General features: G+C 38.1%; 1 protein-coding gene across 1 annotated transcript in view; it reads left to right on the top strand.

Moving 5' to 3' along the window:
- CNTNAP5 (contactin associated protein family member 5) overlaps positions 1-23,431 on the top strand; it is a 290,138-nt gene that overhangs the window by 176,631 nt on the left and 90,076 nt on the right. Inside the window, exons 11-12 of the mRNA XM_032692890.1 lie at positions 152-258; positions 13,371-13,490. Of these exons, the coding sequence (XP_032548781.1) occupies positions 152-258; positions 13,371-13,490 (227 nt within the window). The remainder of the gene's footprint in view (positions 1-151; positions 259-13,370; positions 13,491-23,431) is intronic.

Here is a 23,431-nt window from a genome sequence, read left to right as displayed (position 1 = left end):
TGAATTACAGATCAGAGGAATAAGTATTATACAGTGAATCAGCTCTGGGAAACTCTTGCCTGAATGAGGAGTTTAATTATTTTTTTACAGCACATTGTTTTTACAGAAATCTTTATAATTAATTATATTTTTTAAAACTCTCTCAAATTAGGTGTTTACCCAACTACTGTGAACATGGAGGTAAATGCTCTCAGTCCTGGACCACCTTTTACTGCGACTGTAATGATACGGGCTACATGGGAGCGACCTGTCACAACTGTAAGTAAACCCACACCTACAGTGTTTTCTACTACAGCTTGTATGTCAAGGTGCACATAAACCAGGAAGGAGCTTTGTGAGAGGTCACGTAACATGTCCTGACTTGGTTTGAATGGGTCAAGAGGACACAGGACATCATCATCATGGCTAGGCTTCCAAACGAAGATTAAGGAAAGTACACAGGAATACATTTGCAAATATGCATGGTTTTGACAAATATTTTGGAGAAAACAAAACCAGATTATGTTAACTAATTTTTCTATGGCTTTTTTCCTCACACTGTACATTGATTTGGAGAATCATAAAGTCATGCATATTACATCCACATCATAGACACATTGGTCATTCAACATTTACTTGAATTTAGCTGGGCTGAGTTGGCTGATTTTAGTCTGTGTTTAGGCCTTTATGTCAATTTTGCCTCCCTTATCTTCTTTGTTTCTAGATTATATGAAAGTTGGTGTTGCAAGAACCCAATTTTCAACTGTTTATGATTTTTTTTTTGGCTGCTGCTATTAATAGTATCTGAAACTGACAGTACATGAAACATTCAGCTCCTGAAATCCACAGCAAAAGGAATATTAAGGTGTTTTAAAGGTTAAAAAAACCCTATCAAACAGTAGAGGCACAACATGCTGTGAATTCTTAAAAAATAGAGAAGAGAGAAAAGAAAAGCCAAAATAAAGCCTCTTTATACAGCTGACTGAAAGGCAAAACAGAAAATGAGGGCAAACTTCCAGTTCTAACATGGGAAATAAAGAGAAAAAAACGGTGAGTAAGAATAACAATTCCAGGAATACAACTATAACCACTCCGGGTGTTTGATGAACACTTGGACCGCAGATAGGATGAGATTGGTTATATGCATTTTTTTCCCCCTGTTAAGCTAAAAGGCAGAAGAGAAGGAAAGGTACTTAGTGGTTTAAAGCTGAGAATATTGGCAACTGTATTGTAATTTTGGAGACTGTAAATGGTTTGCTAGTTAATGGCGAAGTAATTTGTGGGATCTGCAGCTGGCAGGAGAGGCTGTTCAGAGGTCTGTTCGTGGATCTGTCAACCTGAACTCTACATTGTAAACAGAAAGGAAGCCAGGGGCTTGGTGTGGAAATCATGCCAAGCCAGATGAAGGATGGGAAGAAAACCACTGAGTTTATAGCTTTAAAAAGAGGGCTTACTTCTTGTCCATTGCTTTTTTTGTTCCAAAAGGCAGCACTCTTCTTCAAACCTTTGAACCAAGTCAGTTGGTGAGAAGGGAGAGGCTCCTTGGGGAAGGAAGAGAGCTGTCACTATTGACCATCACAGGTGATTAGGGACACTTAACTCTAGGCTACATCTGTGCTGTCATATGAGCTCGGTGCCTGAGGCTCACTATGTCTGTGCCAACTCAGTGTGGCTTCTGTCTGAAGGAGACCATCTCGTTACCTCATAGAACTGGTTCATGACCAGTTTTCCACATACATATTTCTGTGGAGCTAGTGAAGCCTCCTACTGCTGTCAGCTTATGTTTGCACTCTCAAAGGCGCATAGGTAGCTGTAGTTATTTAAGGTTCACTGCTGTAGAAACTACTCTGAAAAGTTTCTCAGGAAGGTCTTGTGTTCAGACTTTTCAGTAGATCAAGATATGCATAGATGTGATGTACAGCTATTCACCTGCTCAGCTTATTTACAACTATCTTATCAACAGCTAATTTGATTCCAGATAGATTGTGGAGCCAGCTGCCCTGTAAGCCAAGCAAGGCTGATAAACAGCAGCATTAGTCTAGAGAAATGCATTCATGTGCTTGAAATGCAATGAAACAAATTCAAAGGCCAGTGGGTAAATGCAGGCTGTTGATAAGAAATTTGCAGAAGAAGAGACATTATCTCTTTCAGGTGATAGTGGTTGACATACAGGAGTACCTTTTGGTAGGTGAATTAAAGCCACAGATTTGATCACAGCATAACTCATATTCTCAACGTATAGCAAAGTCTCCAATCATGTAATTCAGTGTAGTTCTATCAAGTAAAAGATCTAATTTTGTAAGGTTTGAAATATAATCTCAAGAGATTTTCATTTTTACTTGAACACTGAGGCTGACGGGCTTGAAATTGAACTTGTACCGCTTTTGAGAGGCTATTTCTTTCATTAAACTGCCCTTCAGACCCAAGTCCATGCAGCAACAAGGGAAAGATTTACCTGGCAATCTGCTGCAAGTGAAACAGGGTGAATTGTTTCATTGTTGTCTGAATTTCTTTTTTTTGTGTGAGTTGCACGACCATGAGTTTTGCCTCCTTTTGGTGTGGTAACAGGTGGCTGAAAACTGTAAAAAGACCCATTCTTTGCCTTGCTTCCAGGAAGAACTGTATGACATGCATCTGCAACCTAGAATTAATTGGTTTATGTTTTACTACCTCAGACTGGGAGACCTTTCCATTTTTAAGAACTGAGATCTAAAGAGACAGTATCCCTAACTTACTGTCATCATATGTGAAGTGTTGAAATGCATTTTATGGTTGATATGTAAGCAATCTTACTTTTTTCTTCCAAATATTCCTGGACCACCCTGGATCCTGCTGTGAGGAACAGTTAACAATACATACTATCCCTTTTCTAAAGAGTTGGCAGTTAAGTTTCTGAGGGGAAAAAACATGCTGGCACAGGTGGCAGAGTGCCAGAAAGGCTTCATCAGCATCATAGGTGGCAGTTTCAGTCTACTAGGTACATAATTATTTCTAGGCTTTCTTGTAGCCAAATAGTCATAAGGCAGAGATTAAAAAGAGGAAGAAATTGAATGCTTGCAGACATGGAGTGACATGGGAGAAAGCAGTAAAAAAATGTGCATGTTTGAAAAATATAAGGCTATGACCAGAAGAGTTTGACATTTTTGAGAAGGCAAATGTCAGAGTCACGACAGGTAGATAATTCTGAAATGTGCCATGAAAAGCAAAGATGAATAGTTTGCATTTGATGCAACAGAGGGGAATTAGACAGTGTCAGAACAGAACAGTAAGTTGATAGAAGACACAGCTGGGACAATGTTTGCAAGACCATGTCAGATATGCGGGACAAGATTGTGTCTGTCATGACTAAAAATGAGTAGTTGAAATTCAAGATGTGTGGATGAAGCAAAAGTGTGCATCTGAAGATACATGTAAAGAAATAACTGGCTCTAGGTGTGGCCTTAACATAATCTTACCAGAGGCAGCTAGTTTTCTGCAAACCTCAGATATCCTCTTCACTCACAATCCCTTATGATACCGGAAGCTCCTAAAGTGTCACAGAGTGTTTGGCAATCTGCCTGATCCACATGCAAGTCTGCCACTTAAATGGGTGTGGTCCTGTCCCATTAAATAGCTATTGTGTGGCAGACAAATTTCACCCTGAAGTCTCATCTGGTCCTGCTTCTGTTCTTCTCCTCTTCTCTGAAATAGTGCTAAAACCCATGTTTTCTGGGTTTCACTAGCATATAAGAGTTTAATATTTTCTTTCCTGCAAAGCTTATTGCCTGATGCATAGGCACGTTTCTTTGCTTAGTAATGGTTAATCATTCTTCACTAACTGCCACGTGGAATATTCTCAGTACCTTCCAAGTCTTTTGTTGTTGTTGCTGTTGTTGTTTGGTTTGGGTTTTGTTTCTTACTTTTTGATTGGGTTTTTTTCCATTGTGGATTTACTTCTCATCCTTATATCCTCCAGTGCAAACATCTTCTTCCTGGCTAGTCACAGCACTGATGGGCACTTGTGTTTCCGTCTCTGTATTCTGTGTAGCTGTGAAACCCCAAAGATTGTGCCAGTGCCATGCTGTCACAAATGCATGTGGACATGCAATTTGATGTCCTTGTGCTGACTGTCTTCAGATACCTATTTCACTGCCCACAGCTTGGGGAAACTGAGAGTCATGGAATAACCCTATAAGATATAAAGCCAACTGTAGGTGATTTACATTTGATTGTGTATGAGTTTTGTTATGCCTTAGTTTCTCCACCTCTGTTGGGAATAAGATCCAATTTGCGAGTATATTAAAGGGTGTGTGATCTGTATCGTCTACTGAAATGGTACGAGTTCTTTCCTTAGAAAATACTCTTTGCTTGTTGCTACTTGAGCTTATCTGGACCTGAGATAGTGCTTTGAGGATACAATCACATTTCAATCTGTAAAATGCAGGGTTTGCTTTTTGCTTTATCTTTTAAATGTGTTTCACACAGCATGCATTTAAATAGGTTGGAAGTTTAGCTCAGCTGAAGCCTTTTTAGGGATAGATGATTTCCCCATTCCTACAGTGTGTGGGTAGCCTGCTGATCTGTCAGGTATTGGAGTAGTCTGATATAATCCAGATAGATAGGAGAGGATCCCTTATGTAATCACATGTGTGAACCATAGCAAAATAGATAATTTTTTTCTGTTTTCCCCTTTTAAATAGAAACACTGATGTTAGTACACAGCTTGAGAAAAAAAGCCTGGGTGGGATTCAGCTCATCTGTCTTTTGCTGTCTGATACTGTGACATCCAATCTAAGATAGTGGTCTGCTCTCTCTTTATATGTAAAAAGTGTGAACTATTTCCAGAACTTAACTAGCCTCACTGTGAGATAGGGTGGCCATGGTAAATTTATGGACCACCCCTGAAATGTTTCAGTGTCTGCCATCTACAGAGGGAGACTGTCTTAGCTTAGACAGACAGTAGGCAACCAAAGGTAGGTCAGAATTATAGGTGTATATAGAGAAACTGAGGATTGAATTACAGGTCTTAATTGATTTATATATGTATATATTTAAATTAATATATGTATTAATTGAAAGGGAATAGTCGAAAAGCCGCACAGTCATCTCTTTCATACTACTATTTCTTGTAATTATCATGTGATAGTGAGAGCAGTAGACCGGTATAAAATGGCCCTGAGATACAGAATACTGTAATAATATTATTACATGATAATGATTAATAATCTCCTTTTTCTGTGAGTTATGTTAGTCCCTTAGAAAGCCTCATCTTCCCCTTCTGTTTTTTTTATTATTTTTATTTCAGGTGGTTTTTAGTCTTGGGTGGATTTTTGAATTCCATAGACTGCTGAACATTGATATAAAAATTATGGGAAATATAAAATAATGGTTTTATTCTTCATGTTCTGGGGATGTCAACATGTCCCAAAGCTTTGCAAGGTGATAATTAACAGAATGTAATTTAATTCTGGATATTTGCTTTGGTGTGTTATCTATCTTGCACATACAGGTATGTGTCTTATTGGCCTAGGTAATTGCTGGAGGAAAGATTCATCCAATAATGGAAATGTCACAAAGTCATTGATATGGCATAAACTTAACATAACTTCAGGCTTTGAAAATGTATTTTTAATATTAATATGCTTACAGCATATATCATTTTTGATCTGAAAAGCTTAATATAGCTTCAGCCAGATTGTTAGCAGTACTGGAGCTGCATCTTAAAATGCCAGCTGTGGCAATGGTAATTCTCTTGTATTCCAAGGTAGGGAGATATGTACACAGTTTGCTGGCTGGGCAAATCAGGTTCAGAGAGTTTTGATTTGACAGATATCTAACAGTGAGTTTGGTCATGTAATTTGAATGTCCTGAGTAGCCAATTTTCCTACCTGAGATTCTTGGAACAGCTTTTTTTCCATGTGTGTTTAAACAATTGGTGTTCTTTGACTAAAGAAAATGCATTTAATATTCATATCAAACCTTCAGTACTTGCTGTTCCTGCATATTTTTGTTCGCACCATGCTTTTGGAGTATGAATTTTCATTGTTTATTTTGTAATAAGTTACTGTGTTATTAATGCTTTCCCTTCAGTACGTGTATCTGTAAATTGTACATCTGCATTTCTCAGTAGTGTTCATTTAAAAAAAGTTTTTCCCTTTGCCTGACATTTCCTTATAAATAACACAGAGAATATTTTGCTTTGGGGCTTTACTGCAGAACAGAGTATGCGGGAGACTAACTCAGTTCTTTTTGAAGCCTGCCTTCTTCAGGTGTGACCATGACCACAGGGATACCAGTACTTTGGGGAGCAAGACTAAAATACCACGGTTTGCACAGTATCCTCCAAGTCTTTGATTGCTCATTTCCCTCCAACACTGCTCTTAAAATGGAGTAGGTGTCCCTGACTGCTTTCTTGCAGCAGCAGGACTTGCAGGTCATTCTGCACTAGGGCCAGGAAGGGGCTGCTGGGTTATGTGACTGACACAGCTACCTCCAAACCTCAGCAGGGGAGTACCATGGGAGGATGGCTTGACATGACCTTTCCCAGCTTGATCAGGGGAAGCCTTAGTTTGGATGGTAGGAAATTGTCTAATCCCCAGGTGCAAAGGGAGTGTCTGTCCTGAACATCCATTTAGGTGACACTTGTAAAAGTAATTATATATTTTAAAAAGAAAAAATAATCTATCTGTCATCCAGGCACACCATAGCAGAGACTGCATTAGTCTGTCAAGAGCAGAGCTGTCAAAATCCAGTTTTCGAAAATACAGATTTCATTTTCTGGCATTTAATAAGACAATTGTATTATAAGGGTGAGAATGATGATCATTCCCAGAGTTCATTGCCTGTACTAATCCCTCTGCTGTTGGAATGAGAAGAAATCTCCCATTGCATATTGCTTTATTTGCTATTTAGAAAAATCCTTGGTTGAATGCTCATTAGTCTGAGTCTGTAAGAGCAAATCTGTCAGGCCTGAGGTCCACAAGCAGAGGGTGAAATAGTCATCTCCAGTCTGCTCCGGGAGCTCTGAGCATTTTGTTGAGAATGCTTAATTTTGTCTGGTCAGCATTTGTACATATCTATTTGTCCAAGGTCAGTCTAGGGCTGGTTGAAGATCCCATCAGAAACCCCAACTCTTACTGGCCTTTGCAGTCTAAATAAAACGTAAGTTTTCACTTCTGAATACAATAATAATTATTATTAAAGGTGTTATTATTACTCTTTGTGTCTAAGATGCAGAGAATTACAAAACAGTTAAATGAATCCCAAATGATCTGACAGCAAGTATTCTGTCTGCCTTTTTTCAAAACTGTACAACTGTTAGAGGTGGTAAAAGTGACATAGATCTCACTGCTAGTTTTATCTGGGAAGTGGACAGTGTCAGCACCTCCCAATGAAATCAAGAATTAAAGTTCTTTAGGTCTCTTTAATGTATTTTATTTATTACATTACCATAAAATGTTCTCTCCTTCTGAGAAATTGAAAATTATCAGCTACTTTTATTAGATTATTTGAAACCAATCTTGAAACAGTAATACTACAGGATTCATTTCAGTAATCATAAATAGTACAGGTCAAATTCTGAATCTCTAGCTCATGTTTCCAAAGTAATTAGGAGTACAGTAGGAAAGAAATATTAGGAATTTTAAGGTTTACTTTTATTTTTTGAGGAATGTTATCTTGGTGTCCATTAAATTTGAAAAGGACAGAATCCTCTGAGGGGAAAAAAAAGAAAAAAACAACCGAACAAATTGCTTTTCATTTGGAACTTACCTCTTGGTGGTATCTATACTAGTAATGTGTTGCTGTACACAGCAGAGAGAGGTTGTCTTCCCAGTAGCAAAACTGAAGTCTGAGTGTCACTGTTACCTTTACACTGAGTCCAGCAGGAAGAAGTATTTTAAGAGGTGCATCTTACTGGGTGAATAACAAGTTGGTTCCTGCACTGAAGACAGGGGTCTTTAAATATATTACTCGAGGTATTTGCAAAACTGCAAATCTTTGTACAAAGAACTGTCTTTTTTTTAGTCAAAGTACAACTGGAGGTGAAAATCAAAATTAAAGTGGCCTGAGGGAGAGGACAGGTTTTATAAGTTAGGAACATGGGGGCTTGCTGGGCAGCTCCACAACGGAACGGGAGGCCTGAAGGCTGCCTTGGAGACTGCAGCTGAACTGCATAGAGCAAAAGTAGGATTGGAAGCCAAATGGCAATATAGTAACGGGCAATTCATGAAAAACTGGGTGAAAAGATGTTTTATTGGAAACAACTGAAGTTTGACCTTGCAAATGTTTGTGCTCAGTCATATACTGTTAAAGATTTCAGCTATGGTAGAGGTAAAATCTTTGGTTGAAGGACTGTAATTAAAACAGTTGGATTAACAGCTTACTTTACTTAACAGATACTTCAGAGAGCTGAGCAGTGATGAAATTTGTCATATTTACAATTTTTCAGGCTCTTGAAGCATACTGAATCAAGGCTGAAGTTTCAATTGCAGAGCCAAGCTGAGAGCAACCCCATGCCTGTCAGACGGTACTGCGAGGTGCAGAGTTCCTGCCTGTGCTCTGGCTGACCAGTCATGAGGATCTTGATGCAGGAATTAGAAAATTAAATTCTACAGGCTTTTTTCTTACCAAAAAGGTCAACCTAGGTTATTATTATTAAAATCTGATAATGCCTTTCTGGCACTGAAATCTGAATCATGGATCTGTAGCTTGAACCTTGACCAATCAAAGTGAATACTTATAGTTTTACTTGGATGCTTCTGTAGGGATGTAGTGTGTAGCTTGAAAAAAACATGGAATGTATATGTTTCAGATCCATAGTTTTGATTTTTGAGCTTATGAATGTTTCTATCCCAGATGATATAAGAGAATGTGTAGAATTTGGTGATGTTGATCTGTCTGGGGATAAAGTGTTTATTTTATAAATGCTCTTCAAAGTTTGACAAATGATTTCCTAAGCACCTGGGAAGCAGAAAAGTGAGAACTAAAGGAAAAGATGCCCATTATGATCAGTGAGTAAAGCAGTGTTCAGAACAAATGCTCTGATGTGATGAGTTGTTGATCTGAAAAGCTAGTTCAGTTTGAGATGCTTAAGACTGAAAGAGATACCTGAGGGAGAAATTGGGTATATGTGTTTCACAGAAAATTATAAGGGGCTAGGAAATAGATATCTTGAACTCTGTCAGTATTGTGCATGACTGAACACCATCAGCACAGCTCATCCTAGCAGGTAGGCAAGAGCACAAACAGTACTCAGTTAGAGAAGCATCACTTGCTGTGAAGAATGGAGCTCTCAGGCTGCACAGGTTTCAGCAGGTAGTTCTGGGAGAATTTTAAATTTCTTTGTGAAACACAGCAGTAGCCTTTAAAAAAAATTCCTTACAGAGCAAAAATGTCAGCATAGGTCCAATGTTATAACTTGTAAGTGATTCTGGGAAGAAAAAGCAATAAAAGACATCCTTTGTGACCAAGTAAAACAGGCACTTCTGATGTCCAGTTTTCCTTACTAAATCTGGGACCTTGAAGTCAAGCTGTTTCTTGTTTTGTCTTCCTGGCGTAACCAGTTACCAGCAATAGCCTTGTGAAACCTTTTACACTTGGGTTTTGCCTTGTGCTGTACTTTACCCTAATGTTTTTACCAGCCATACCTGCCTGTGAGGTCCAAGCCATACTTGCGGGGGGGGGGGGGGGAGTTTGAGTTCGTGTGCGCTGCTGACATCGCTTTCCTTTGAGCACTGGCATAATGCAGCTCTGTGAAGCAAAGAGCTTCACCCTGCCTGCCTGTGGGAACAGCAGGGTTATTGCTGTGTGGCAACGCAGCTTATTCTCAGAAGGGCCTGAGGAAACACAGCAGGGGCTGAAAGTCATAAACTGTGATTTACGGTGTTTCTGGCTCAGTGAAACGAACGTTGCTGGAAACTATCATTTTATCTTCAATGGCTGGTGCTATTCAAAATTAGCCAAAAAAATGTGTGGAAGGCTTAGAGAAGGAAACAAGTCTTGCTTCTATGAGACAAAATACAACTGAGAGGTTTAATTTTTTAAATTATGTTTTTAAAAAGTATTTAAATGAGAAAACAAGCATCTTATGAGCATCTTATCAAGAATTTTTTTTGTTGTTTTTGTTCCATTTTGGTAAACATTTTAAAATTTAAAAAAAAAAGTATAAATGCTATTAAAAGACTTCCCAGAAAGGAATAAAATCACTATTCTTTATATTTATTTGGAGTTTTTTAGATTAAAAATAATGTTTGAAAATTGATGATGGGTTCTAGTCTGAATGAGCTGATGAATACCTCTCCTTTATTCAAAAGATGTAATTACTGCAAATGTTGTTTTCCATTAAAATGTATGCACTTGTCAACAGTTCCATCATTATGCTTGGTGCTTGTTTTTTGCTTATTATATGCGTAATTGTTGGTGACTCTTTAATGACAATTACAATAATGGTTTCCCTACTGTTCCCAAAACTTCATCTATATCAGAGAAGTCTGACACAAAACAGAACATAAATATGAGGGCAGTTTTCAAAGCTAAGGTTCTGGGGTCTTAACAGCTGAGTCTTTGTCTGGTTTTTACTTTCATATGATATTTCTGATTGCATAAAGTGAAGAATGACTGCAAAGAGATCTTGTCTTTCATGGGCCCATAAAGACAGCTTCAAGTTGTTTTCACTGGCATAACAGGGCTTTTTTCAGCAAATGGAGTTGCATAACTTTATTCTGAAGCAGGCTGTTGTCTTAGCCCACAAAATAGTTCAGCAGAGCTTAGAATGGATGGTGCACTCGAAATGTCTCTGGGGGCATCTGCCAGTGACTGGAAAACAAATGTAATTTTCTCCTTGATGCATTATACAGCAAAAAATACCAAAAAAGAGAACTAAAATCAATGGCTCATACATTTCCGGTTTAGAAGTACACAGTACCAAATGCTTAAGCTACAGGTATGTGAAGCTTTCAGTGTACAGTTATGAAATAAGCTGTCCACCAAAACTACTTTTCTCTAAGTCATGATAGAATATGTTTTATGTGCTTTAGCTTGACGTTTATAGCCTTTTCCCACTTCTGCTACTTCACAGTATGTGGTGCTGGATTTCTCATATAACTGAAAGGAAAACATACCAGGATGGATTTCCTTCTGGCAGACATAACTGTAGTTTCACAGAAGCTTGTGCATCCTTTCAGATTTATACCCATTCAGCGCTCCCAGCCTGACTTCTAGCTCCATATAGCCTTTTTTTTTCCAAAGTTGCAATGACAAAGGGGCCATCTAAAGTTAAATAGATCATTTCTCTTTGAATCTGCCTGCATTATTAATGGCTGAATCTTCACATCTTTCCTTACTAATTTGTAAAAAGTAGATATGGGTTCCAGACAAAATGACGGTGAAGAAGAAGAACACTTAGAAAGAAAAAGAAAGAAAAGTTTTGCTGTCAGTTCACTGACAATATATTTGTTTTATATCTCTACCCCTCACACCATCTTTTGTCTTCAAAAATACTCAGCAAACAATTTAGACGAAGCAATTGGCATATTCCCTAATGAGACAAGATAAAGTGTCCTATAATGATGATGACAGCAAATTTAGTAAGTGAACTGCAGTTTAAGAACTTTGCAAATTGATCAAACCATGATTCCTTGGTTGCTTACTTAATTGCCTGTTACAGTTTCTCTCCTGACCTCCATATCCCTACTGCTTTTGTCAGCACTTCGGCAACTGAGGGACTCTCTGTTAGCCCCTCAGGTTGTGAATAGTGGAAGAATTGGTTCTGGTTTGGGGATTTTACTTAATTTGCATTTAATATATACTCTTGGCCAGCTATTAGAGTGGGAATTTAGAGATATTCTAGACTCCTACAGTGCTTTCTACATCAGGCTAAGGATGAAGCTTTCTTAATTCTGTCTATTATAGGATGGATGCTAATTAAAGCACTACCTCACCAGGTGCTGAGTACCTTAAGCAGTATCTTAACCCAGTGGTGTTCTGTCTGCTAAAGATATCTGGTGAGGAGAGAAATTTACAATGAAAAAGCATATTTCTGTGTGTGGTACAAGTGATCAACTGGTGAGACTTAATTCTTATTCTGGAACCCCTAGAACAGTGGTTCTATTTTGTTGGCAGAAGTGAAGAAACGTCCAAAATCCGAGTGATGAACTATCTTGTAGCATTTTTCAGAGTAACAGTCAGACAACACTACTTCAGGGCTCAGCATTTAAGTCTTTCTAAAATTTGTTTCATTAGAGAAACTATTTTTAGGAAGTGAGGGGAAAGGAGGGATGTGAATCCATATGTGCACAGGAGTGGGAGTGAGGAACTATTCCAGCTGCTGCAGAGTAATTCCTGCCTTCTACAGGAGAGGCTGGGACCGTGTTTCAGAAGCAGAGGGGAAGTCTGGCCCTTCACTCAATCTGCAAAGCTCCCTGAGTTCCAAACCAGGAACTTTGCAGTTGCATTTACAACCTCAACACTGCAATCATAAACTGTTAGGGAGAATAATTTTGTCAGTATAATCAGGTAAGTGTTTAAGCAGGTGAGAAAAAAAAAATCAGGACATCTGAAATGAGATTAAAGGCTTTTGTTGTTCAAGGTCTAGGATCATGCATGTGACTTTCTGATACTGGACTGCCTTTCTGCAGGAGTTTTCTCTTTGCCCCATATGAAGTGACGGTTACCTCTTACCTAAAAACATGCCTCAAATATAAGAATTGTACTGACCTATGAGATTTTTTTTCTCATTCTGTTCTTGCTCTTGGTGACCTGCTGCTTGTTTTATTAACCACTTGGATTTTCATGGGCACTAATACTCCAAGAAAAGAATGTTGATAAGCAGAGAGAAAAAGTTGATTGTATAAAATTAGTTCTAAAGCATAAAAACACCACCTGTGATGGAGACCATATCTGAGCTTAAGGTTTTCTGCTGGGGGACAAGGACTTGATTTCATTTGGCTGGCAAATGGGCTTTAATGCTTCCTGTTAAAATTATCATACAGGGAAGGTGTAGACTGCCAAAAAATCTGTTATTTGTGCTGACAAGACTTCAATGCATACCTAGGTGATAAATGATGTCTACATGCATGTATCTATGTCTTTGAAACACCTTTATATGGATGCATATATGTACCACTCCATAACTAGATGTGGTACATTTCAGAGTTCATATTAATTTGCTTAAGTATTTACACACTTTAATCCAGAACAAAACAAATACCTGTATCTTTAAAGCCAGCGTATATTAATTTCAAGGAATTACTTAAATACATGTGTGATTTTGAGCATGGATTCAGGTCCAAATGCAGTAAGCTTTCACATGCTAATCAACTGCATATAACCAGTATATGCCTTGACAATAATTAAAGCAGTACTTACTGCTTTCTCCTTGTTTGTGATGCAATGACTCTCTCTTTCCTTTAAAGCTATCTATGAACATTCTTGCGAGGCTTACCGACACCAAGGGAAGACATCAGGTTTCTTCTACATCGATTCTGATGGAAGTGGACCACTTGGACCACTCCGTGTTTTTTGCAATATCACAGGTAATGACCTAACCTTGTCTTGGCTGCTTTATATTGGCTCTAATGTGATTGTGAGATGGTCTTAATAGTACAGTGATAGACATGTCGACAATACAGATCTCTAGTGGGGAAGAAGCAGAGAACTTGTAGGAACTTAGGTTTGACTCTGAGGTGTTTCCTTAAATAGGATCCCTGCGAAAGTGATTTTTAAACTAAGTTTGAAGAACTCTCCTTGTACTGTTGTTAAGTTGCAATGGCATCTGCACTGTACAAAGGGCACTTCATAACATCATAACTTTTGATGAGAAGTTTATGGTTTTTAATAAAGAAGTAGAAACTTAGAATCCAAACCATTCTTTTGTAACTGAATAGTTTCTCTGCTTTACTAGAACACTAGATCTGGGAATTATTGTTAAACTCCTTGCACTGAGCTAGCAGTAAAATCTTCTAGTCTGACTTAAGCAGCAATACCTCCCCTCATACAAGTGTGCTGCCTTTGACGTTCTGAAGTGTGGAAACTTTGATTGTCCCTGGTATCTGTGTGGAGGAGAATGCATGATAATCTTAGGAGGAGGGACACCAAAGAGACAGGTAGTGGAGCAAGAGCCTGGCAAGGTTGTTGAGTCTTTTTAACCTTATAGTTCTATAGCTTTAAATAAAAGTCGTTTCAATGAATATACCTATCTGGAAAATTCTCCCCCTAAGTGGGTTCTATTTTGTATAAGAGACTGTCATGACAAGGGTATGAGAAAAGATTACACAGCCCTTGTTGTGGATGGGGATAGATGACAGGGCTCCTTTTGTGCTTTTTATTTTTGAAATGGAGATGAAATTTCGCAGACCGTCTCCTGCTTGGCATTTTTTGCTTCCTGTGGCCAGATGCAGATGAAAGAATGTTTTATTACTCTTTCTAAACTGCTAATTCTGGTTGAGCTGCTTCACCACATATCACCTCCACACTCAGTGGTGAAAACTGAGGACTCAGGATATTCATATTTTATCCTTAATCTCCTTGTGCTTAAAGTGTCTCAAATTAAATTTTCACTTTTATTTAATTGGGCAATCATTATGTTAATTAAATGCACAACAGTTAATTATTAAGTATGTTTTTTATTCAAGTGTAATAAATATTTAATAAGATGTGTCTCCTTCACTGTTGAATCTCATAAGAATTGAAACAGCGTTTCACCCTTCTGTCTGAATATCCTTCCTTGATCTCCAATATAGAAAATGTGCTCATTTTTATTATTTATCATATAAATATGTGTGATCAAAACATTGTCAGTGCTTTTTATCTCTGCTGAAGAAGTAGGATTTTTGACAAACACCTTACATTTGCTTTCCTCAAATAAATTTTATCTGGCAGAAATCCAGAAGGCATATACCTGATTTTCTCTCTATCCGTAATGAACTTGCTGACATTCTTATTTTGGTTATGAGAGAGTGGAGATGGGGAAAACTGGCAGAACCTCCTAGCCCAGAAAATACACTTCTCTGTTACCTAAATATGGTTTGGGTGCCTTAATCACAAGAGCTTCTTTTCTCTCTGGGAACTTACCTCATTTTTATGCTCATAAAAATTGTTTACAATAATCAATTAAATGCAAAATATACAAAGAATAACTTTGTGTACACAGGAATGGATTCTCAATTTGTTACCCTTTTCAGGTGATGCTTCTGCATAGTTTTCTGAAATTACCCTATATTCAGGGAAAAGCAAAATATGAAGTTGTGGTTTTATATTACGTATGTACAAGGAACAAAGAAAATATTATTGTCCAGTGATATCAATCTCTACAAATCCTTCTGTGAATGGAAAAACACAGATGGTTGGGAACATCAATGTTTCCATCTATGGGGAGACTAAATAAATTAAAAAATGGTTGGAGGAACTGCCAGAGGAAAGCGTGGAGATCACTTGTGGTATACAGAAAGCACATAGGAATTGATTATTTTTCATCATATAGGAGCTAAGGGATACTCAAATGATTAGACAGCAGGATTTGGGAGGGTTTTTTTTGCTTGCTCTTTCCTGATGCAATGAATTCAACTTGAAACAGTACCACAGGACAGCAAGGAGGCTGATGTAATAAATAAAGGGAGTAAAAACAGTCTGGAAAAGCCCCAATCTTGTCTGATAGATTCAGAAGGTGCAATTAAATATGGAAGTTTAGTTGAGCTCCTTGTTCAGGCAGCTGTGAGGCAAAGACCACTGGGAAATGGGAATGACTTTCAGGAAAATCTTTTGACTTCCCTCGCTACCCTGGATATCAATTCACCTTCAAAGGCAGAGTTGGGCTCCTGGGCTAAATGATGCTTCTACTTTACTTGGGCTGACAGTTCTTTTTGTATACAGTTCAAGAAACAGTAACCTCTCTATGCCCAAAACGTGTTCAGGCTGAAGAATTTGGAGCTAGAATGGAAAATTCAGGGCAATGACTCATTTGGTGTTTTTAAAGTAGAGGTGCAGAGAGCTAATGACTTCTGGGAATTACAGTGCTTTGAATCCGTGACGGATGAATTCAAAGAAGAAATCAGATCATCAGAAATGAGCAGCATCATTGCATTTAGAGAAAAGTGTTTTCTTTAATGTTCACTTACATCTGTTTAAAGTTATTTTTAATTTTTTTCTGTTTAATTGAACAGATAGTGAACTTTTTTGTAGCCAGTTATTAACAGGGGAGCATAAACACCAGCTTTCTTGCATATTGGTGCCTGGTCATAGATATCCAGTGTCTGATGTAGATGTGGAAAGTAACAAGAATACAAGTTAATTTATTGTGTTTCCAGTGATTTTTTGCAGCCTGTCAACTTTAGCAGCCAGTGCTGAATAAAAATTCTGAAGAAAGCAGAAAATTGTGATTGTATGTGTTGAGAGGGAATTGGACAGTCATACAAAGAGAAAGAGAGATATAAGGGAAAGGAAATTTTGCAGGGAGAAAAAAAGCGGAAAAAAAGTATTAAAAAATATAAAGCCAATTTTCAGCATGGTAAGAAATTTAACAGTAGTGTCACAGAATATCTGCTGATACTAGAGTGGGTAAATGTACTTATCCATTGTCTGAAGAAGTGGCTAAAAAAGCAAGGTGACAAAAATTGTAGATGACACGCTATTATTTAAGTTGGTCAAGAAGAGGAAAGAGTGCATGAAGCACTTTAAAAGGATCTTATCTTGAAGGCTGTTTATTTCTACTAAAATAAAATATGTTGTTGAAATAGGAACTTGTCAGGAACAGTAAAGTGCCTAATTAAAGGCACGGAAAGATATCTGTATAAAGAGAGCTCAAAAGTAAATAATCCAAGGCTATTTAGATTGGGAAGACTCAAAGTGAATGGGCCTCTTTGACAGAAGCCACTCTAATTTGCATTTTCTTACAATAGGAGTAAAGAGACAGTTCAATGACAGTGAAAGACAACAAACTCAAAACTAGATCTAAAAAAAAAAGACAGCATCTTATTAACATAATGTTTTCTTCACCTTAAATACCCATTGAACACAAGGCAAAGTCACTTTCACAGTGAAATTTATCAATTGTAAGAAGCACTGAGGAATCCACACCAAATGTAGGATGTAGGTGTGTGCAGGAAGTGACCCAGATGTAGGTGCCTGAATCATGATCATGTGTAGTTGAATGCTATGAGAGACACTATGAGGATGTGAACGGGTCTGTGCAGGGATTATTAATTTTGAATGATTGTGTTGAGTGCTATGGGAACATATCTAACATGTTTCCAGGCCATCTCCATGGGAATATAAACTAGCTATGTTTGCTTTACCTGGATTTTCCCGTCATCCATGGTGTTCTATGCCCACACTCTTTCGGAATTAAGTACAGAGAAAATGCATCATGTCATGCTTTGATGTAATGAACAGTCACCAGGGCTGGGAATGAAATTTTCCCAGTAGGCTGGTTGTTTGATAATTAGCCCAGTTGAATTAATCTCCACTTAATTGAAGATTGATAACAATCAATATAGAAGATGACTAACAGACCCTATGTACATCTGATCTGGCAGTCTTTATATCATTGTGAGGCTTGTTCTTTTTTCTTGTTGCTTAGAAATATATTGATCTGTCTGGAGTACTACTTAACTTTTAATAACCATATTCTGCAGTACAAAGCCTATAGACATGCAATCTACATCCATGTACTTGTTTTACTGTACTGTCTGAAAAGTGTCTGTAATGACCTTTTCTCCTCTCCTCCAGAGTAAATTTTACCCTTGATATCTGAAAGAAAAGTACACTTGAGTCATCCTGTCACCATACTTCTCTACTGATGCTGTTTTGCTGTATGCAGACCCTGGGCTATCAAATCAATAACACTTAGAAATTGCCATGACTGAATCAATGGTTAACTTTATCTTAGCCAGATATTTTTCCAGTCTTCAAATAGCTTGCATTTTTTTTCTTCCCTTTTTTTACTCTGGGGCTGCAGCTTAGGGAAAGGTGAAACCTTATCCCAGGTCTTGCTGCTAGTCCAAGACCTGTTTTTGAAACTGCCATAATGAAAGAATCATTAATTAACAGAAATATATCTCTTCTTGTGGCAGATCATCTCTGGTTTGCAGTCTCCTCTCAAAATGCAGATATTGCCTATTTCTCTGATGCAGAAAAAATAAAGTTTTATTTTCTTTATCTCAAAAAACTGTATAGAAACTGTGTTTAAATCTCAAAGTAAGGGATTCTAAGAAAATGTAAAAGAGATGATGAATGTTATACTTGCATTTTTTTATAAATTGCCTCCTTTTTTTTATTTTTTTCTCATTCTGCTAACAATGATTTATATTTTTGTTCTTCCATATGTATTCCATGGCATGCAAAGAGGGCTGAATTTAGGAGAATGCAAGTTGTGTTTGTAGTTGAAGTGCCTAAATATTTTAAGTGTTTGAATAGTCCCACTTATAGTATGATATTTGGTCAACTATCTGAGGAAATTTCTATAGCAGCTTGCTCACTTCACTGTGAACAAGGAGCAGACTGGAGTAACAGAGATGGATTGCTACAAAGCAGAGCTAACTGGACCTCAGTCCTTTTATTAGAAATGCCCATTGATGTTCTCAAAACAATAATGACATTAGTGGTATTACTGTCCATGGCATCTATCTTTCCCTTTGTTTCTACACAAGGATCTCAGTTCACGTGCTTATATAATTTCTTATTCTATTTTCCATAAGAAGTCATATCCTTTTACTTTGTATTGCAGTTACACCGAGTGACTCACCCCTTTTTATGTTTCCCATGGACTTGGTAGACTCTCACATGGAAAGAAGTGCTGTTACCAGTCAGACTGAGGCAAGAATAGAGAGGGGGAGTTGGTCATACCCTTAATTCTAGTTTTAATACCTGCAGCTACACAATTTTGGGACAAGAACTTAAATGGTAAAACTCCCTGAGATTCTCAGAATGAGTTACATAAGATTTATAGCTTTGAATTTCTTAAGGAAATATTTAGATTGACTGCTTGTTGTTTGTCTTTTTTTGTCTTTTTTCTTTTTTTTAAGGACTCTATCTTTCAGCTTACTGTCTGTGATTGACTTCATCACTAGAGAAAAAAAACGAATGGAAATTCCTTACAAATTATTTACAACTCTTTAGATTAAAGGCAGCCCTTAAAGATTTACAATTTACCCCGTCAAACACTACAGGTCTTCTATCACACTGCAGTTTTGACAATTAATATGTTTCTATTTTGAATTTTCATTAAATATTCCAGAACTTACAAAATAAAAAATCTTTAGTGGGCATATTACATCAAAGGCATTGTGCTGTCAACAGCTTCCTTGCTGTTTTCAGTGAATTTGTTGTATTTCTGATGAGCATCGCAGCAGAAGTCCTGAAGGCTGCCTTCACTGTTGCATTTGCAGGAGGCCCCCAAGGAAGTTTTAGTACTGAAAAATGTAACAGTAGATATTTTCCTTTAGCCTCTACCTTTTAACAAAAGGTCACTGCAGCTTAATCAGTCTCCTACCACGTTTACATGCTCAGAAGTTAGAAGCAACCTATGGCTCTCTCAAAGTCACTCTGGCTGTCTCGGTTGCAAGGGGTGAATCCATTTGCCCCAGACACAGGTGTCTCGTGCCATGTTGGGCATCTGCAGATATCATACCCACCCTGTTGGTATGGCATCTGAAGAACAGCAGGTTTCCTATGGGTTCTCCTTGTCTGCCAGGTTTATGCAGATATCTGAGCCATCACAAGACATGTGAAACAGCAGAAGAGTGATTTGAGTCTCTCAGCAACTCAGATGAAGGAGACTGAGGCAGAGAGGACTGCACTCGTCGGAAGTGCAGCAAGTGGAGAAGTGTCCATTTTGTACTAGGAAGTAGATCAGTGTCTGCTGCTTCAGGTTTTGGAGAGGAATATTTCTCACTGCTTGTTCTTGATATCCTGTATTAGAAGAAATATGGAAGAAGTAGGCTGTCAGGATAAGAGTTTGCTGTCTCTGGGCTTCAGCACAACATGATGCAAAGTGCCGTGGAAGAGATGTCTCATTCTCATCCATCAGAGCTGCCTGGCATGGCCATTCTGCTGACAGAGCTGGCTTGAACATGGGCTCAGAGTGAGTAAACTTCATGTCTGGGGTGTAGGAGAGTTGAAAACCCAGGGCTGGGACAGCAGGTCTATGGACCTGAGGGTCTGGTGCCTTCCTGGAGCCAGTTACTGGCTTCCAGGAAGGATTTACAGACAGTGGAGGATTCCAGGCATGGACAACCCTGAGGAAAGCACACTGGCAGGTGCAGTCTGCCAGTACTGTCAGAGAGTGGACTGCATGCAAGACTGGGGTGACTGGAACCATCCCCGCACACCCCCTGTCATGAATTTTTTCATTGGAGATGCATTGCACTTCTTCTACACTGGATGGAAGTGGCTAAATCAGAATTTAGGAGGAGGCCGATGAGCACAAAACAAGGAGCAAAAGCATGTATTGCTGGGTCAACCAGCAGGAAAAAAAAATAGGTAAAAAATAGAAGTCTTCATAGAAGACTTGGAAAACATTTCCTTGGAATCAGTGAATTAAAGCTGCTTGTGATAAGAAACGGGTCTTTTTATATTCTTTGAAGGAGGTGTGTGTTACAGCACGGTTTAAACTGCTACTGCAGCTTAGAACAGTACAGTGTTTAAGGAGGAGAATCTGCCTTTTTGGTGGTAATTCTTGTAGTTATAGGTATAGCATTCAGGATAAAATTTGGCATTCAATGTAGAGCACCATGAAACAAATGCATTGTATGAACTCTGAGAGTTATTTTTCTCTCTCTCATGTAGCATTTACCATATGTTTGGCTTGTTGGCAATTTAATCAGTCTGAATAATCTTGTTTTGTGACAAACCTCCTAAATCACAAAGGAATGATGCAGTTTGTATGGGTGGAATGTGCTCTACAGGGATATTTCAAGTTGAAGAATAAAAATGAGAATTAGGCAATACAGAATTCATTGAAAGCCAGTTTTCCAGCTGCTCTAATTTCCCATAATTTAATTTGTGTGCAGTCAAAAGCAACTTGGAGGTTTCCAGCAAGATGATACAACTATGGGCGAAGCTAGACAGAGTCTAAAATGTGCTTAATGCATTGCAGTTCCATGCTGTAAAAGCATCTCCTAGGGCCAAATACAGACAGCATAATATCCTAGTGAATTGGACCATTAAAGAAAACTGTGAAGGTGCAAAGCTGTAGCATTGCCCTGAAATTAAAGCATTGTCACCTTTGAATTATGGAAACAATTTAACAAGCATTTAGGAAATCTGCTTTTTAAGGCTACAATAAACTCTTCCAGGTTATGCAGTAGAGGATGTGGCTGCACTCTCATATTTGGTTTTGAATGACTTTCAGCTTGTGTGTAGTTTGAAATTGTACCAAGCTGAGAAAGCAACAAAATAATAAAGCAGAATAATGGAAGATAAAAATAAACAGTAATCTATGCCTGGAGCGCAGCTTTTTAATTCTCAGTGCAGATTCACAAGTGCAAGAAGAGCTTGTTAAGTTGAGTAAACAGGAAAAAAATGTAGTATGGACAGATGTAAAAATACAGTGATAACTTCTGCACTGAAATAAACGAAACGAGAACTTTATCTATCTAGTTTAACAGTTTTCAGCTTGGTTTGCATCTGTGATTACAGTGTCATTGCCTAAAATATAATGTAAACAAAACAGAGCAGAAATTAAAAACAAAACAAACAAAAAAATCCTTGCATTATGAAATAGGAACAGTATTTGAAGCCTCACTTTCAAAAGCTGTAAGTGTTATTGGTGCAGAGGTGTGCCTCTGTAAAGACATGCAAAACATGAAGCAAAGTTGCAGACAGCTGTTGCACTGCTTTCTAGTTATAGTGATCTGTGTGCATGTCCAGATTGCAGCTCCATGTCTTACATAGGTCCTTAATCATGCCTGAAGCCCAAGCTCACAGACTGTTCTCAGTAGACTTCAGAGTACACAGGGATTGAGCAGTAAGCGTGTAATTCCTTGAACTTATTCTGAGAGCAACCCTAGCAGAACTTGTGCAAGTGAATTTGAGAAAACAGAACGATCATTTTTCTAAATTATACCAGGTTTGAGTTGGAGAAAATGGTATTTGAATAAACCCTAAGACTTGACCTGAAAGGTGATGGCCTTCAGAAGAAATTCTGGGATTATTTTTGAGTGTTTTTCTGATCTATGGAAGCAGGTGTGATGGTCTCGCTGCTGTCTTGGAATGGTTCAAGGGTTTCCTGCCCTCCAGCTCTTAGTTACTTCTCCCTCAGTCAGTAGAGGTGCAGGAGGGAGCAGTGTTGGCTCTCCCACTCTATCCAAAGCAAACTAAATTTAAAGTCATTTTCAGGCACATTTGCTGCATGTAAACAGAAGGGCGTCCTTTAGAAAGAAGGAACTTTCTCTAACTTTTTTATTGTGATGTGAATGTAATATTTATTCTTCCAGCAGGTTGTGTGTGACTTCATGTGCCTTACCTAACCCCTCTACACCTCACGTTCCTCTTTCTAAAAGAGAAATACTTATTCTTTCCCTAGGAAATGGGAAGAACCATAACTGAGATGGCTGAAAACCTCTCTCTTTCTCCTCTTACCCTGTTGCCACCAGCACTTTTGTTGTGCATCTGTGTTGTGTTGAGCCGCCTGCCTCTTTGGTCTGAGGTTTGCTTGCTGGTGGCTGTTACTTTCCTTTCACTAGATCAGTGAGACAAACATAGATCTTTTTTGAGAAGCTGAACTGATGGTTACTTTTACTTCAAAGATGAAGCAAAGAGGGAAACTTTGAAGTGACTAGCAAAGCATAGATCTAATCTGTGGAAGTTTTAAGCATAACAGATCAGGCATGTGTAGATTAGGAAATCTCTGAAATGTAACTACAGGATTCTTTTCATCTGCTATAACTTTTTTTAACTCCATTCTGAAGTACTTGCTAAATCACAATTACTTTGAGCACAGAAAGAAATTTAATTTGTTTTTTCCTTTTCCCTGTATAAACTGGAAGATGGAAAACAGGTTAGCTTATTTCTAAAAGATCTAAATGCAGTTCTGGAATGTCAAAGTTTAGATCTCAGAGGGACAGCTGAGTGCAGCTGTAATGATAACAAGACTGTGAAAATTAATGAAAAATCATAGAGGAAAATATGAGTAAGACCTGTTGCCTTGCCTGTTCAACACACTTGTTAATGAGTGCTTGCTGCTAACAATATATCTGTTGATATCTTGTCCAATCTCATTTCAAACATGTCAATTAATTAAATTTCTAACACTTTTTGAGGAGACAGTTTTATGCTATGCTATTTTAGTAAGTTTTTCCTAGTAACCCTTTTTTGCTTCTAAATTACTAGATGTTGATGCTTTTGACTTTTCAGGTACCCACATGGCACCTTATCGGTGCACAGCCTGGAAAGTACAGTAGTGTTAACCATAGAAACTCTAGCCTTAGGCTGCTGTTCTTCCTGAGCAGCACTGTAGCCACTATTGTAAGCATTGATTTGC

This window comes from Chiroxiphia lanceolata, chromosome 7 (genome assembly GCF_009829145.1).
Source record: "Chiroxiphia lanceolata isolate bChiLan1 chromosome 7, bChiLan1.pri, whole genome shotgun sequence".
Classification (NCBI taxonomy): domain Eukaryota; kingdom Metazoa; phylum Chordata; class Aves; order Passeriformes; family Pipridae; genus Chiroxiphia; species Chiroxiphia lanceolata.
This window is presented reverse-complemented; position numbering and strand designations above follow the sequence as displayed.